The sequence below is a fragment of the Brachypodium distachyon genome, chromosome 3 (assembly GCF_000005505.3).
Source record: "Brachypodium distachyon strain Bd21 chromosome 3, Brachypodium_distachyon_v3.0, whole genome shotgun sequence".
Lineage (NCBI taxonomy): Eukaryota > Viridiplantae > Streptophyta > Magnoliopsida > Poales > Poaceae > Brachypodium > Brachypodium distachyon.
In genome coordinates this window covers 42,530,907-42,545,150 of record NC_016133.3, presented here as the reverse complement: position 1 = coordinate 42,545,150, position 14,244 = coordinate 42,530,907, and the positions used below count along the sequence as shown (strand labels likewise).

The 14,244-nt window shown below is 40.4% G+C and overlaps 1 protein-coding gene across 2 annotated transcripts; it reads right to left on the bottom strand.

Annotated features, from left to right (window-relative positions):
* Nucleotides 1–115: 115 nt before the first annotated feature.
* On the bottom strand, nt 116–12,890 carry LOC100834729 (calcium-transporting ATPase 5, plasma membrane-type). Of its 2 annotated transcripts, none has more exons than XM_010237022.3 (35): nt 12,633–12,887; nt 12,233–12,529; nt 11,537–11,653; nt 11,413–11,455; nt 10,373–10,488; nt 10,159–10,290; nt 9,720–9,809; nt 9,511–9,580; nt 9,342–9,412; nt 9,161–9,244; nt 9,003–9,080; nt 8,850–8,921; nt 8,593–8,676; nt 8,414–8,496; nt 8,239–8,347; nt 8,087–8,142; nt 7,957–7,999; nt 7,796–7,879; nt 7,405–7,542; nt 6,768–6,833; nt 6,594–6,689; nt 5,698–5,808; nt 5,462–5,626; nt 5,144–5,203; nt 4,555–4,719; nt 4,008–4,124; nt 3,825–3,923; nt 3,267–3,404; nt 2,968–3,068; nt 2,813–2,858; nt 2,579–2,713; nt 1,740–1,847; nt 1,562–1,653; nt 773–870; nt 116–675 (listed from the first exon to the last, which is right to left on the bottom strand). In XM_010237022.3, exons 2-35 carry the CDS (start codon nt 12,422–12,424, stop codon nt 650–652), a joined length of 3,285 nt encoding a protein of 1,094 aa, XP_010235324.1. In that variant the 5' UTR covers nt 12,425–12,529; nt 12,633–12,887; the 3' UTR covers nt 116–649. The 2 variants fall into 2 exon arrangements, 1 of the variants encoding a protein (XP_010235324.1); XR_002965300.1 differs by having other exon boundaries at nt 125–675; nt 2,964–3,068; nt 12,633–12,890.
* Between the last annotated feature and the right edge of the window lie 1,354 nt (nt 12,891–14,244).

Below are 14,244 nucleotides of genomic sequence, written 5' to 3'. Positions count from 1 at the left end.
TGTGAAATTTATGCCATAGTAAACGCATCCTAGTCGATATAGCCTAATATTTTTAGAATCTTCATAAACTGCCCGTTGTCGTCCCACCGTGGGCATGGAAAATCATTCTAGTTTCTCGAGAGAATTTGAAGATAAAACTGCAGGCTAAGTTCAGCCACAAGGAAACCCCTGGCTATCTTATTGCTTGTTCAATCTAGCCAACTTAACAAAACAAGAAAGAAAGGTGGAACATCCCAAGCACGAATCCTACAATGTACTGTTCTAGCCCATATCAACCTTATTTGCAACACAAAAATGCGACCATTCCATGGTTATAAAACATTCGCGACCAATCACTTTCGTGGCAATGTTAGCAATTATCTTCCCAGGTAGGATTACGATTTATAATTTCATATTAACCTGTGTCATCCGAAGCCCCCATAATAATCAGCAGCAGCAACGGGTTGCACTTTGACCTGTGCCTGCATGCCTGCCTGCATGCAAAAAGCTTTTAGCACAGGGGTGTTGGCCTCTGCACAGGTTTTTCCCTGCATCTCCTGTAGAAAAAAAATTCGCAGCTCTGCTCTCTCCTTCAGAGAGTCAGTATATGTGCCTTCTTCTTTGGTTCACCCATGTCTATTTACAGAAGATAACCTGCTGCATTTTTTTTTTAGCCCTGACCGCCCTCCTCTTCATCTGTGTTATGAAATGTGTTCATGGTAAGCTTGTTGGATCATGATACGTAAGCACAAACCAGTGGTTAGCGAGTAGCAAGTGTACACTGGAGACGTACCTCGGCGTGATGATTTCCAACAAGGAATAGGCTTGAAGTAGGCCTGGAGAGGTCTCACAGGAACAGGAATGAATTTCCCCAGATATGCAAGAGGCCAGCTGGCAACGTCACAAGAGAGGAAGAAAAGGGAGGTTAGAATTCAATGGGGTTCAGTTGAGAAGTCATTGATTGTAACTGCGGATGTCGATGAATGCATATCAAAGCCAGATGGGTACAGCAGCCCTAGAATGTGGTGAAGGCAAGTTTATGAACCTTAACCTTGCCAAAGAGAAAACAAATGACAGATAATATCTGGATTCATAAAATAACTGTACAAACACATTCATAATCCGGCCTCCCTTACAGCTCGTTTAGCACCCCTCATTTCATTTCATTTGGTCCAAATGAAATGAAATCTAATGTTTGGTAGGATTTCATTTGGTTGAATTTGAATTCTGGATTCAAAAATCATGTTTGTCTACCACATGGATTTGTAGAGTTAGAGACAATTCCAGAGAAATGATGGCTTGTAGAGGGGAATTGAGGTTAGTTGTATTGTGATTCCATGGAATTGCAAATTGAATTCATGTAGTCAACTCCGTGCCAACCGAACAAGTTAGTTTTTAGAATTCAAAATGAATTCCACAATTCTAGTCCCAAATGATGGGTGCCAAACAAGCTGTTACATTTTTCCGTCCAAACCAAAAACCGTATTGCACATTAATCATATAATAGAACCTTAAAAAGATCAATAAAGTACTGATCTCAAACCTTGCATAATAAACACATTTTAAATTTTGAAGTGTTTACCTCACGAGGCCAATACCAACTGAAACTAGCCATAGTCTCCAATTAAGTCTCACAATTTTGAAGAACTTCCCAAGGAACTCAACTATTAGTATCTGCCAAAGGAGGAGCAACTTTATCAGCACTTTATGGATAAAGATGATAGGACATTTTAGGGGAAGAACTCTTTATGGCTTGTTACCTGAAATACAGTGGTTACAATAATTATTCCCATGAAGAGGTGGTTCTTCGTTACTCCTTTGAAGACATTTCTTTCCTCAGGCTTGCGCGCATTGAATTCATTGAATATCTGGCATGATATGACATAAGTTTAACAGATACATTTGTTCAGCACATAAAGCTAACATTATGATAAAAAATATACTTATATTTAAAGGTAAATGTTATTGTAGGTCTACATAATTTGAATCATAGCCCACACAAGGATGGTTTGACTTCAAACAAGCAGGAGTTATGTCAAATTTCAAAAGGCAAAATTATAGTATATGGTCAGGGTCCTTAAATTGGCATCAGGGTGCTTTTTTTTTAGGGAATCAGAGTGCTTATTCACTTTGTGGTAGAACTATTCTCAATCAATTGTCAAGATTCAAGATTGACATACTAGTGATAATAGTCCAAAACAACATTCCAAACAAAGTAAGCACTTATTGATAATAGATCGACAATATTCCAGCATTTACCCTAGAAAATGGAGCATCTTCACACCATGGACGAAAAAAAAATCCATGGTCTCATAAAGCAAAATTTGAAGCACTAAATTTGTTTTCTTACACAGGGTGAAAATTAATCCTTTTTACGCGATATATTACGAGCACGCAGAAGACATGAACATTTACACATGTGATTGTTTCAAAAAAATTGACGTTTAGATAATTGGTTTTGGCACCCAGGAGAACCGTGTGCAGCCTTGGATTTTCCCAATTTTCTTTAGATTAAACAAATATCAATATTAATCTGTCTAAAGAGCTTGACATAACATTCTGTCACAATTATATTTTTTTTAGTAAAAAGCCAACCAACCTGGCAAAACACAAAGGTGTTGAAGATAAATGTGTTCTTCATTTTCTCAGCGTTATCTTGACTCTCATTCTGCAGCCGCAAAATCTTTGTTCCAGAGAAATCAAAGATAAGAAGGATTGCTATTTGGTAAATGGCCTGAAAAAAATCCATATAAATCAGAACAATGAAAGAATATGCAGCAACAACAGTATGCTGTTGGTACAGTAGTACACAATTGAGTAACACAATTTGAACCTGGACGAACAGGTTTCTCCACATAATATTTGTTACAAGAGGTTCCCTGAAGGGAAAAATAGGGAAAATAATTGTCAATTATGTAGAAAACAATTAAATGCATCTTATGGAACATGTAATGCAATACTGTCAACAGGTAGGGTAATATTACATGCCTTCGACCAACAGGCTGTCTCTTCATAAGGTTATCTGTTGGTGGTTCAGTTGCTAAAGCTAGAGCTCCCAGTGTATCCATGATAAGGTTCACCCAGAGAAGCTGCAAATTAAAAAAGAATATGGTTCACGAGAGGCAACCTTGGAATATAAGTATTCGATCTTACAGTTAAGGTTTCAGCATATCTTAAATGCAACATGTCATCTAAACGCTGCAACAAAAGAAGCAATGGCTAACCTAGGCAGTAACTTACGTGTTAGCAGTTAAAAATTAGTTGCAAGATAAAGGGAGAAACCCAACCTCAACAGCATTTAGAGGCACGTCACCAGATGACACAGCTGCAACTACATTAATCACAAGTGCAGCAACATTGACAGTAAGCTGGAACTGGATGAATTTCTGAATATTTGCATAGACAGAGCGTCCCCAGCGAACAACCTACAAGAGAGAGGAGAGAGAGAGATGAAAGGTGTAACCTTTGGACAACATATCAATTAGGAAAAAGATGGTCAGGCGACCAGAATTGGTGCAAAAGCACAATATCTCAGAGGATTTAGCACACACACTAGTTTAAGTTTAACATGTAAAAGCTGAATGAGCAGCAGAAGGCAGCATATATATCAGAACGTGAATGAGCATGCATGATCTCCATGAACTGTACTGTATAGAAAGTTCACTGTGTCTCAGAAAGCATGATATCACAGCCTCAGGTTACTTTTTTTTAGAATCAGCCTCAGGTTACTTTGACTAGCGATCAAAGCACCAAGACAGCTTGTTATAAAACTCCTTACTGATGCTGAGCAAAGTTATCCTTCATTAGAAATATCTTTGCCAATTGTCTTTATCGAACATACTAACCTTGACAACAGATGTGAAGTCATCATCCAAGATTATGATGTCAGAGCTTTCTTTAGCAACTTCTGTCCCTGACATGCCCATTGCAAGACCTATATCAGCCTATAAAACAAATCAAACATTAGGTATAAGAATATAAAAAATAAGCACAGCCACTAATAATTTGGCAAGAGCTACAGAACACACCTCATGCAATGCAGGAGCATCATTGGTGCCATCACCAGTGACAGCTACAACATGTCCCTTCCGTTTCAAAGCTTGGACAAGCAAAAGTTTGTCATTTGGAGATGATCTTCCCATGACCTAAATTCCAAAGTTATTTAGTTGTGAAATAGTCAGAAAAGAATGTCAGGAACTTCCAAGAGAACAAGTTGCTGAACACGATAAAAAAGGCTAGAACCTACCATCACGTAGACAATTTGTAAACCTAGTTATTCAAAATAATTCATCAATTAAAATGAGTTTCCAAGCATCGTAGTGTTTAATAGAAACAATTTGAGAACCAAGCATAGCTTGGGTGGTCAGCCAGCCAGGTGTGCTGGCAGCCCACCAGAGTTCGATCCTCGAAGGTCGCAATTCGGTGTCTCACTTTGTAAAAATTATATATCTATATACTGTCGGACTGCAATCGCGCAGCTCTTACAGTTTAAAGTCAAAAGAAAAGTAGAAACAATTTTTATTACTTCAGCACTGCAGAACAATACATAAAGGACTCAAGAACAGAGATAGTTACAGTTATCTTGTCAGCAATCTCCCCTCTTGCAATTTCAGACATCTCGCGGAACACTTTTCCCTCTATTACAAATGGCTCTGAAATAACACCATTTGCATCTAGTATTCCGCACTCCAAAGCTATTGCTTTAGCTGTTTCAATGTTATCTCCCGTGACCATGCGCACCTACATGTACAAACAAACATAACAACTATTAAAGACAACATAAGAAGCACTACGATTCAAAACAGATAAAATTAAAAACAATGTATCCACTTAAGTAAAATATCTTGAAGAACAGTTTTTTTAAGGATCAATCAAACTAACCAACAATCTCAACTTCATGAGAAGCGTTTCAGAGGAAGTATGAATACATACACAAACAATTGAACATCAACACAAATAAACAAAAGGAAAGAGAGTATATCTGTATATGAACAAAATTACTGCATAGGAGGTGAGGAAAACATAAAGCTATTGCTAGGGCTGATCCTATGAGAATTAAAAGACTAGACATAATTGTAAGCAGGAGAAGTACCACAGAGCATTTAGCTTCACAGTTCGCTCTGTCAATGATTACTTTTGTAGATTTATAGAGTTCAAGATATACCTTTACACCAGCATTTCTGCACAACTGCACAGCATTCCTCACTCCTGGGCGACACGGATCCTATAAGAGAAGAATATTTTTATAGCACGAGTAATAGCTGAATGATGTTATCAAGCAATGCAGTATGACTGGACAGAAGAAATTATGTTATGAGTTATGACACCTCGTATAAATGGAAGGTGACAAATCATTTGGAGGAGCTATGGTGCATAGTAGTATATTTCATCAGTTTCAAATATTCCAGAAAAGCATGGATAGATTGTGAAAATACGGATACAATCAATCTGGAAGTGAATCTACCGAACATCAGGGGCCAACCTTTATGCCCATGATTCCAAGCAGAGTCAGGTCTTCCTCAGGCAACTTCCAATCAGCTATGTCTTCCTTCGGGATCATTTCAGGCTCACAAGGACAGTACGCAAAAGCAACACATCTTAATGAACTCTTCGCCATGTCTTCAATTGATTTCTTGTATTCATTACGCTGCAAAATTTTCAAATATTTTAAATATGCATCAGAAATTGGGCGGTTGGCAAGTTATGCATGGCAATTACCTTCCCAGCACTCATTGTCTGGACTGAACCATCCAGAGAAAGCCAACTTTTACAAGATGATAGCACTAGCTCAGCTGCACCTTTCCAATGGACGTGGACCCCAGTATCTGACTGCAGTTACAGTAACCAACCATCGTTGAGGTAAGATGGACCAGATTGGGAATAGGAAACAATATAACACATAAGTTTTAATCAACCCAAGGCACTCATTCAAATCAATGATCTTTGCATGTCAAAAAACACAAGTTCCTAGCAACACTATCCTGATACTCGAATAAGAAGAAATGCTCATTAGCATCCAGCAACCGTAATTCCGGTAGCAAGTACCAACTAGTAAGTAAACAGTCATCTATTCCCTCAAAAGGTAACCAGACGTCCTAGAAGGGGAAGCAGTCTCTCGAAATCACTCTGATTTTGAATAGTACTATATTGAAGTTTCCAAAAAAAAACAGAAAAGGCATCCAGAAACTGTTTGCCACAGGTAACCAACCCTAATTTGAGTTTCTTAATGAAAATTTGGCTGCTTCTTTAATCAGTCCCTAAAGATATCCAGAAGGAAAACTGCATCAGCCTGGCAGGAACCAATAGAGTCCAGAAGTCGTTAAAATTGATGACTTCAATTCTCACAACTGACAACCACTGATATTAATGACTAAATTAAATTTACACAAAAATATTGAACCAAAGAAACCACATACGTAATCAAGGGAAAAGCGCACCATAAATGGGAAAACATTAATTTATTCCCATCTAGAAGTGGTATATCCAAGGGATTAGTAAAACAAAACACCCAAATATAAATAAGCAAGAAAAATGGGTATATCTTCATGGAGACACTCTTTTCATTAAAAGATTTAGATATAACAGATGTATTAAACATATAAACGTGCTTATACCTGTACTGCAACACCACCACGTTTCTTCTCCGAGTTAAATGGGAAAACATGAAGAACTGAAGATTTTGCCCGAACATCACTGAAATCCATCCCTATCTGTGCAACGTAGAAGGTCCAAATCAACAAAAGAAGCTGAAGAGGAAATACTTAAGTATGAAGCTAAATCATTCATACCTTAAGACCCCAAGAAAGAATGGCTTTCTCAGTTGGTGAACCTGTAACATCAGCAGCTCCCCCATCCTATACATTGAAAAAGAACGGATGCAATTGTGTGCAAAGAACAAAGAAACTGATATATGCAAGTCCCATTGATGACACTTAGCACTGTCCCCAGACTGACTACAGGTGCATGCCAGTTCAGGTTTTTGTTTGGTTATGAAAGGAACCAATAAAAATTAATTGGGGTAGTTTTTATGGTACCATAGTTTAAACTATAGTGTCATTACAGGCAATCAGCTTAATTACGTGCAGTTTCCACAGTGCTAAGAATCTTAGGCAAACACAATTTTCATAGAGTTGGTGGAACTAACAAGACTCCGCTGGACTCTCCTAAAAGACATAAAGAATCGAAAGGCAGGATGGAACTGACCTATGACCAGTTCTCAAAGATGCCTCAAAGAATACCATGGACCATCGTGTTTACAATAAATTTCAAAGTAAAAAAATATATTTACAATGTGGTTGTAATTAGTCATAGCTCGATCAAAGTAACTGCTAACAAGTATGTGACCGCCTTTTCCGAATAATGTACAATGCAGGTACCTTAATATTATTGTAAAGGAAGAACGGAAAAGAATATATCCTTACATACCTCTGGCACAAATACAGTTCCTGTAGTGTTTTGTGCAATTCCTTCAACAAGCAGTGCTAATGCACTGGGTGAGGTTGCCCTCACATCATCACAAGGATCCAACTTTGTACCAATAAAATATGCTTCGACAACTGTCATCTACATAATCAATAACATCAGGATTATGAAACGAATTATAATGCACAAAACTTGGTAAAGCCACAACCAAAAAACGATTAGCAAGATATGCTCATGCAACTGACAGCAACGAAGAAAGGTATGTTCTAGGGTTTAAAGTTGATGGAAAGAATCAGCATCCGGTCAAGGCAGCGTATTGGGCCTTGGAATAACACCATGACAGAACTTCAAATAGCATTTCATGGCAAGCAAACCACTAATTGACTGCACAAACCTTGTTCAAGGTGAGAGTTCCTGTCTTATCGCTACATATTGTAGTTGCTGATCCCATTGTTTCGCATGATGAGAGCCGTCGCACCTAAATAAAAAACATAAGGATTATAAAATTCCTAATAATTTCAATGTTTTGGTACAGAAATACAATGTTATTTTTACCAGCGCTTTGTCTCGCATCATCTTTCGCATTGAATAGGCAAGACTGAAACCAAAAAAGAAGAAGAAAAAAGATATGGATAGTCATGTGACTGATGATTCTGAGGAATTTGCATAATGAGTAGATCCATACGTCAATGTTACCGCCAATGGGAGTCCCTCAGGCACAGCAACAACTACGATTGTAACCTAGGATAAATATTAGAGAAAATTAAGGACAGAAAAACAATACTATTTAATTATTCATTATATTAGCTGTATACTAATTAGAGTAAAATTACATACAGCAATTGTCAAAATTCTAATTGCCCCCATAAGTCCATGTTTGCCACCAGTAGTTCCAGCCCGAAATTGAACAGTCCCATCCGGATTCTTGGTATGCCCAGTAAAATATCTGTAGTTCGGCAGAAAGTAGTTATAAAGAGTACATTTGCTACTGCTGCATTATCATGCAAAATACCTTATCACAAGCACGCCAAACACAACACCAGCTACTGACAGACCCACCATACCAATAAAAGTAGCAACACCATTCAAGCGCACCTACTCCATGGTCGAAAGGACCACATCCATAGAATCAAAGCAAGAATTCAGTATTCATCCATGCAAGAATGTACATGATTCAGAACAGAGATTAACCTGCAACGGGGTTTCTTCACCATTATCTTCAGAAAGGTTAGCCATCAACTGGCCCCATTCAGTATTGACACCTACACCTGTTACCTTTGTATTCGATAGGCAAAGTGGGTAAGTAGTATGCTATTTATAGTTATATTATTAAAAAGACACTAAGAAAGAAACATAAAGAATGAAGAGAAAAACTGCGTATAGTGACACAGAAAGCAGGCACGCTCAACACAACATGTTGCTGAAACACTTAAAACCGTGGTACTCACCAACATAGAACCATAGCCATCTGCAACCTTGCAACCAGACATCAAGAATGGTGCCTTTTGATCCTTGTGAACCTAAAAGTAATATCATATCATGAAAAACAAAAACATGTTTGAATCCTTGAGATAAACGAAAGATTTTCCATAGGAACTCACGGTTTTGGATTCCCCTGTCATACTTGATTCATCTATTGCAAGAGAATGGCCAGCTATCAGGACACCATCAGCAGGCACCTAAATGTAAAATAATGAATATAAGGAAATTATTCTAGGGAAATAAATAAACAGAGTTGAATAATCATATACCATCTTACTTGGTCACCAATATTGAGGGGAACCACATCACCGACGACAAGGTCAAATATTGAAGCTCCAGATCTTTTACCACCTCTAACAACCTAGTTAAAGGAGATAGTAAATCAAGGAATACAGCCAATCAGTGATAGTTCATATCTGGAACTACACTAACATAAGGTTACAAGTGATCATACTCACCTCTACTTGTATGTTCTGTTTCTCCTCATTCAGATGTTGAAACTGAAGTGATTGCCTGTAATCACTGGTTGCTAGATAGAACATAAAGAAGCAAAATTTGATCATAACAAGCTAAACTGAGGGCCATAAAGGCAAAATAAAAGGTAACATGCAGGCTCAAATCAATTACCTGTAACAAGTATCACAAGAAAAACAGCTAAGAAAATACTTCCACCCTCATACCAGCCTTCCTCGACACCCTAAATTAAACAAAAGTTAAGTTATACCTAGACTTAAAGCTTGGCAATTATTTTAGTTCAAAACTAAAATGGCCAAGTAAAATGACAGACAATGAAAAGCATTGCAAGGAAACAATTAAATGAACTGGTATAAAATTACCTCTGTTGCCATGCCCAACGTCAGAGATATGGCAGCAGCTACCATTAGAATCATGAGAGTTAAATCTTTGCATGCATCAAACACAAAACGCTGCATATTAAAACTAATTATGGTTAAACGTTGACACGGGAAACGTTGAAGCATCAAATGACACGATGTTATAAAGAAGGAAAGTCTCAAGGACCTATTTTGTACTAGACTTTCTAATATGCAGAATCTATCAAAATTTGCGATAGTGATTTTAGATCATCCTAAAAATGCCAAAATACAACTTTTGTGTAATTGGAAAGCTTAGAGCACTCTTATGCCATGAACATAACATAAAAAGGAATGAAGAGAACATATGTTCTGTTAGGAAACTGAAATTGCTAGTGGTTATGTGAAGGTTTGCGAGATGGAAGTGCAGTTTACTTAAAGAAATAACATACAAAAATTATACCAGTATGTTTTTTCTTTTTTTGCGTGGATATGTATTTGCTCCGAAAACATCCCTTCTTTGTAGCAATTCATCCTCATTCGGACTAATTCCCCTGTCTAAATTACTCTTTAATAAACCTGACAGGCCCTTAATCTGAACAGAAGAGTGTCATTAGAGACAAATGAAAAGTAGGATGTGATGAAGTGGAACTAATTCTAGCTCAGTGTTAACTTACTCCTCCAAGTTCCTGAAGAACAACACTGTTGTGGTCCCTGTTTAATGTTGTAAGCTTTTCCAGTTCAATTGGAAAACTGCGAGAGGCCGTTGCAAGTTTTATACCAGTATAAGCTTCTGCTCGGATCAAGGACATTAAAATAACACAAGAATATAAATTACAATGTATGCAAAATAGGCATAGATAGAACAGATAGATATTGAATACAAGTAGAAACTGAAAATGCAGCCCTCGAACATCAATTGAAAAGGCAGCAATAACACTAGAATAGTGGACATGATCGATTTAGCACTACCTCCACTAAATAGATACGTCCTGGAAATGTGCAGTCAAACTTTGAATATTAATATAAATAACACCATCATTAGATTTGTCGAGAAAAATACTTTCAGAACATCATGATTTTATGAAAAATACTAACAGACTGCCCATGTAACATTGCCTATATACGAACAGTGGGAATATGTAAGAAAAAATATCACAAGTAAAACACTATGAATCTAGTGCAATTATCCTGGTAAATATAGAAAAGGTGCTGGTATGATATATTGGACATTTGTATGTGGAGAACGTTTATACTCCCTCTGTTCCATATTAATTGGCGCAGATTTAATACAACTTTAAATAAATCCGCGCCAATTAGTATGGAACGGAGGGAGTAAGAAACTAAAATAGAGAACTTAATGACTACGACTATCAACGCAATGTGTGAACAGCATTATTCCTTAGTGCTTGCACTACACCATTTGCTATGTTCTGACTACAAAGCTACCATGCGGTCTAGGAAGGAAATCAGGAAAATGAAATTATTCTACCCTTTGGATCAGTGATGTCCATAATCGTGGCATGTTGGATCGCAAGTTAACTTAGTCCGTATTTAATAATGAAAGTTAAACAGATGTCATGTCAATAGGGATACATGAACCTCGTGATCAATTCCTAAAAGAAGCAATATTACTTGAGCAAAGGCAGAGATCACAGACCCTTCTAATATTAATTTAATAACCACTAAAATAGAGGCTAATGGTACAGAATGGTACCTCTGAGATCTTTTTCGCCAGCTTCTTTAAAAAGAAATGCTGCCTGGAAAACTCAGATTTAGAATGGACAAACAAATACGGCCAGAAAAGAATAAGGTGTGTAAACTGGAAAACAACACGCTACCCGTATAACTTGTGCATGTGCTCGGATCTTTCTTCTTATCATCTCTTTCTCCTCCTCCTTCTTAAGGTCTAGAGTATATCTAAAGCGACGTGAAGCATTCAACACGAGAGCAGCTTGCTGAAAGGAGAGGATGCATATTCATCAGAACTCGAGAACAATGCTCGCAGCGGTAGTAAAAGTATTACTGTTTCCTTCTTTCAGTAATTTTTCCCAGTACATGGGCTTTCTAAATATGTGAAAACCAAAGAAAATTTCTATGTTTGCAAGAGCGCGCAATAGACCCTTGTCAGTGTATTGCTCATTTTTGTTGCTTAGGGAAGTTCTCCGTGGCTCTACGAATGTGCACGCTAGTAGCAGAGATTAATGTTTTCTTAGAATTGCTAAACAGACTCCAATGCCTCCACTGGCAAGAATGTAGACACAAATGAACGCACGAGCAAATTATCGGGCCGATGACACGTCGATACACTTCACTGCAGTATATCCAATAGCCCGAAAACATTAAGCCCCCTTCTCCCTGCACATAATTGGCATTACCAGAGTGGTGATATTTTGAGTTGATTTGCGAAACCAAACTGGGACGACAATACGGCGCATACACAACTCCATAATAGACCAGCCCGGCATTATCCGATCCAATCCGAGTGAAAAAACATTCAGTACAGTGAGATCACAGCCTGTGAGAGGGCACCGTACCCTCCACCGGAGCAAGCTGTCGTGGGAGGCGTTCTTGTGGGGTATGTCGAAGGCGTCCCCGAACTCCTCCTCCCCCTCTGCGCCCTCCGGCGCCGCCGACGCAGTCGCCGCAGCCGCATCCTCCTCCTCCGCCGCCCTGTCCCGCTCCGGCGAGCGGATCTCCGGCGGCGTCGGCGAGCTCCCCAGCGCCATGCCCGATTACCAAACCCCCGCCGCCGCAGCAGCAGCCGCAGGAGAGACGACACCGACGACGCCCACGACGTCGACCGGCCACCGCCGCCGCCGCCGCCACCCACCCTGCACACACAGACACACATACCGACAACCATTTCGTCATCACGGGATCGATCGATGGTCACGGGGGTGTGGATCGCTCGCTCCCTCTGTCGCCTCGCCTCACCTTCCGCGAAGTTCCTCCTACAAATTCTTCCCGTCCCGCCAGGCCACCTCCCCTCGCGCCGCCGTCTTACGTCGTCGCAGGCAGACCACCGGCCGCAGCTCCCTTGCGGCTTCGTTACCACTCTCGCTTCCGCGCGGGTGCGTGTGGTGGGTTTGGGAGCTCCCTCTGGTGTGGTGTTGGATTTGCGGATTCCTTTGTTTTGTTGTGGCTTGTCTGCGCTGCGCTTCCGCTGTTATGCTTCCCCCGATTTCGGTCGGTAATGGGGACTCGTTCTCCAGGACGGCGATGGTTCTGCGGAAGCTTCGACGAAGCTGCGCGGCGCTCTCTCGCTGTCTATCTCCCTGCCACGTGGGCCCGGGGGGCAGAGACCGGGCTCACGTTGGGTGGCCCGCCTGTCAGCGGCGCGGGAGGCTCGGATCGGGGGGTTTGGCGGGTCTGGACTGGACTGGACCGGTTCGTTTGAAACGGAAAACGGAAAAGGGTCCCCAGGTGAGCCGTCCGATCCACGGATGTGCGTCCGGGACTTGCCAGACATTTTGAACGTGCAAGAGAGAGACGCGATGGTGTTTATGCCCGTCGTCTTGTGGTCGGTTCGACAGGAAAGGTATTGATTATTGCTGCCTCTCTTGGTCATGTTGCGAAAAAACATGTGTTATTGCTCAATGTGAAGAATTGACACCTCCGTTCCAAAATCTTGTCGTGCACTTTCAAAAACAAAAGAAAAATCCTATCGTGGTTTTAGTTTGAAGGAAACATTAATTGAATTAAAACCACGACAAAAATTCAGGAACAGAAGCCATCAGAAATACAAAGCACTTTAAACATAACAAAATTTACGTCGAGGTCTGATTCAGAGCCATCGGCAGAACGTGTCATTGTCGGCATGACCTTGGCGTGCAAAATAAGATAGACTTTCGACACCATCCGAACACCCCGCTTAGAGTCTCGCATACCAAATTTCGTGAAGAGATCACGGATGCTGCTTTTTCTTTGGCCGTAATCGTTTAACTGCTGGCAAAGTTGACGCCGGAACTCGTTGGCCTCTTTAGCGTTATAAGACCCCATACTAGATTTTGTCCATTGCTCTATTGAAAGCAGGTTTCGCTGTCACATCCCATCCAGCCTTTTTTTCCGGACAAAAGGCAGAAATAACAATAGTAGTAGTAATTGCAAACTCATAAAATAGACCCAGACCCAATCCAGGCAATGAGACACCCGTCTCTTGCATCACCTTTCACAAAGTTGGGACAACAATGTTCATGTCGCCACAGTGGTCAGTTGGCCACTAGATGCTGAGGAACATGCCGTGGAATACGACGGATCTCGGTCAAAGCCGCTTGGTTTTGCTAATGACCAACTAGTCACGGGCTGCTTGTCACCTTCCTACAGGGGAATTCGCCGGCACCCACTGCCCAGTCAAGAAGAGAGAGCGCAACGCGGCACCGGCAATTGTCGGATCATTTGGCTCCACCACCAGCCTACATACATACACTCTGCACGCCCTCTCGGTGTTCCGGACACGTCTCGTCTCGTCGTCGCACCGGCGATGACCACACAGGGCTGACCAATCGGCGATCCGTTTACCGACACCGATCATCGACGACGACGAGAT

What these genes read in the sequence shown, in the direction of transcription:
- LOC100834729 (XM_010237022.3), bottom strand. Translation starts at nt 12,424, where the DNA reads ATGGCGCTGGGGAGCTCGCCGACGCCGCCGGAGATCCGCTCGCCGGAG. An exon ending in GAACTGTATTTGTGCCAGAG is followed by an intron (nt 6,834 to 7,404) that starts GTATGTAAGGAT and finishes TTCAATGTATAG; the next exon opens with GATGGGGGAGCTGCTGATGT. An exon ending in TTGGAAATCATCACGCCGAG is followed by an intron (nt 676 to 772) that starts GTACGTCTCCAG and finishes TTCATAACACAG; the next exon opens with ATGAAGAGGAGGGCGGTCAG.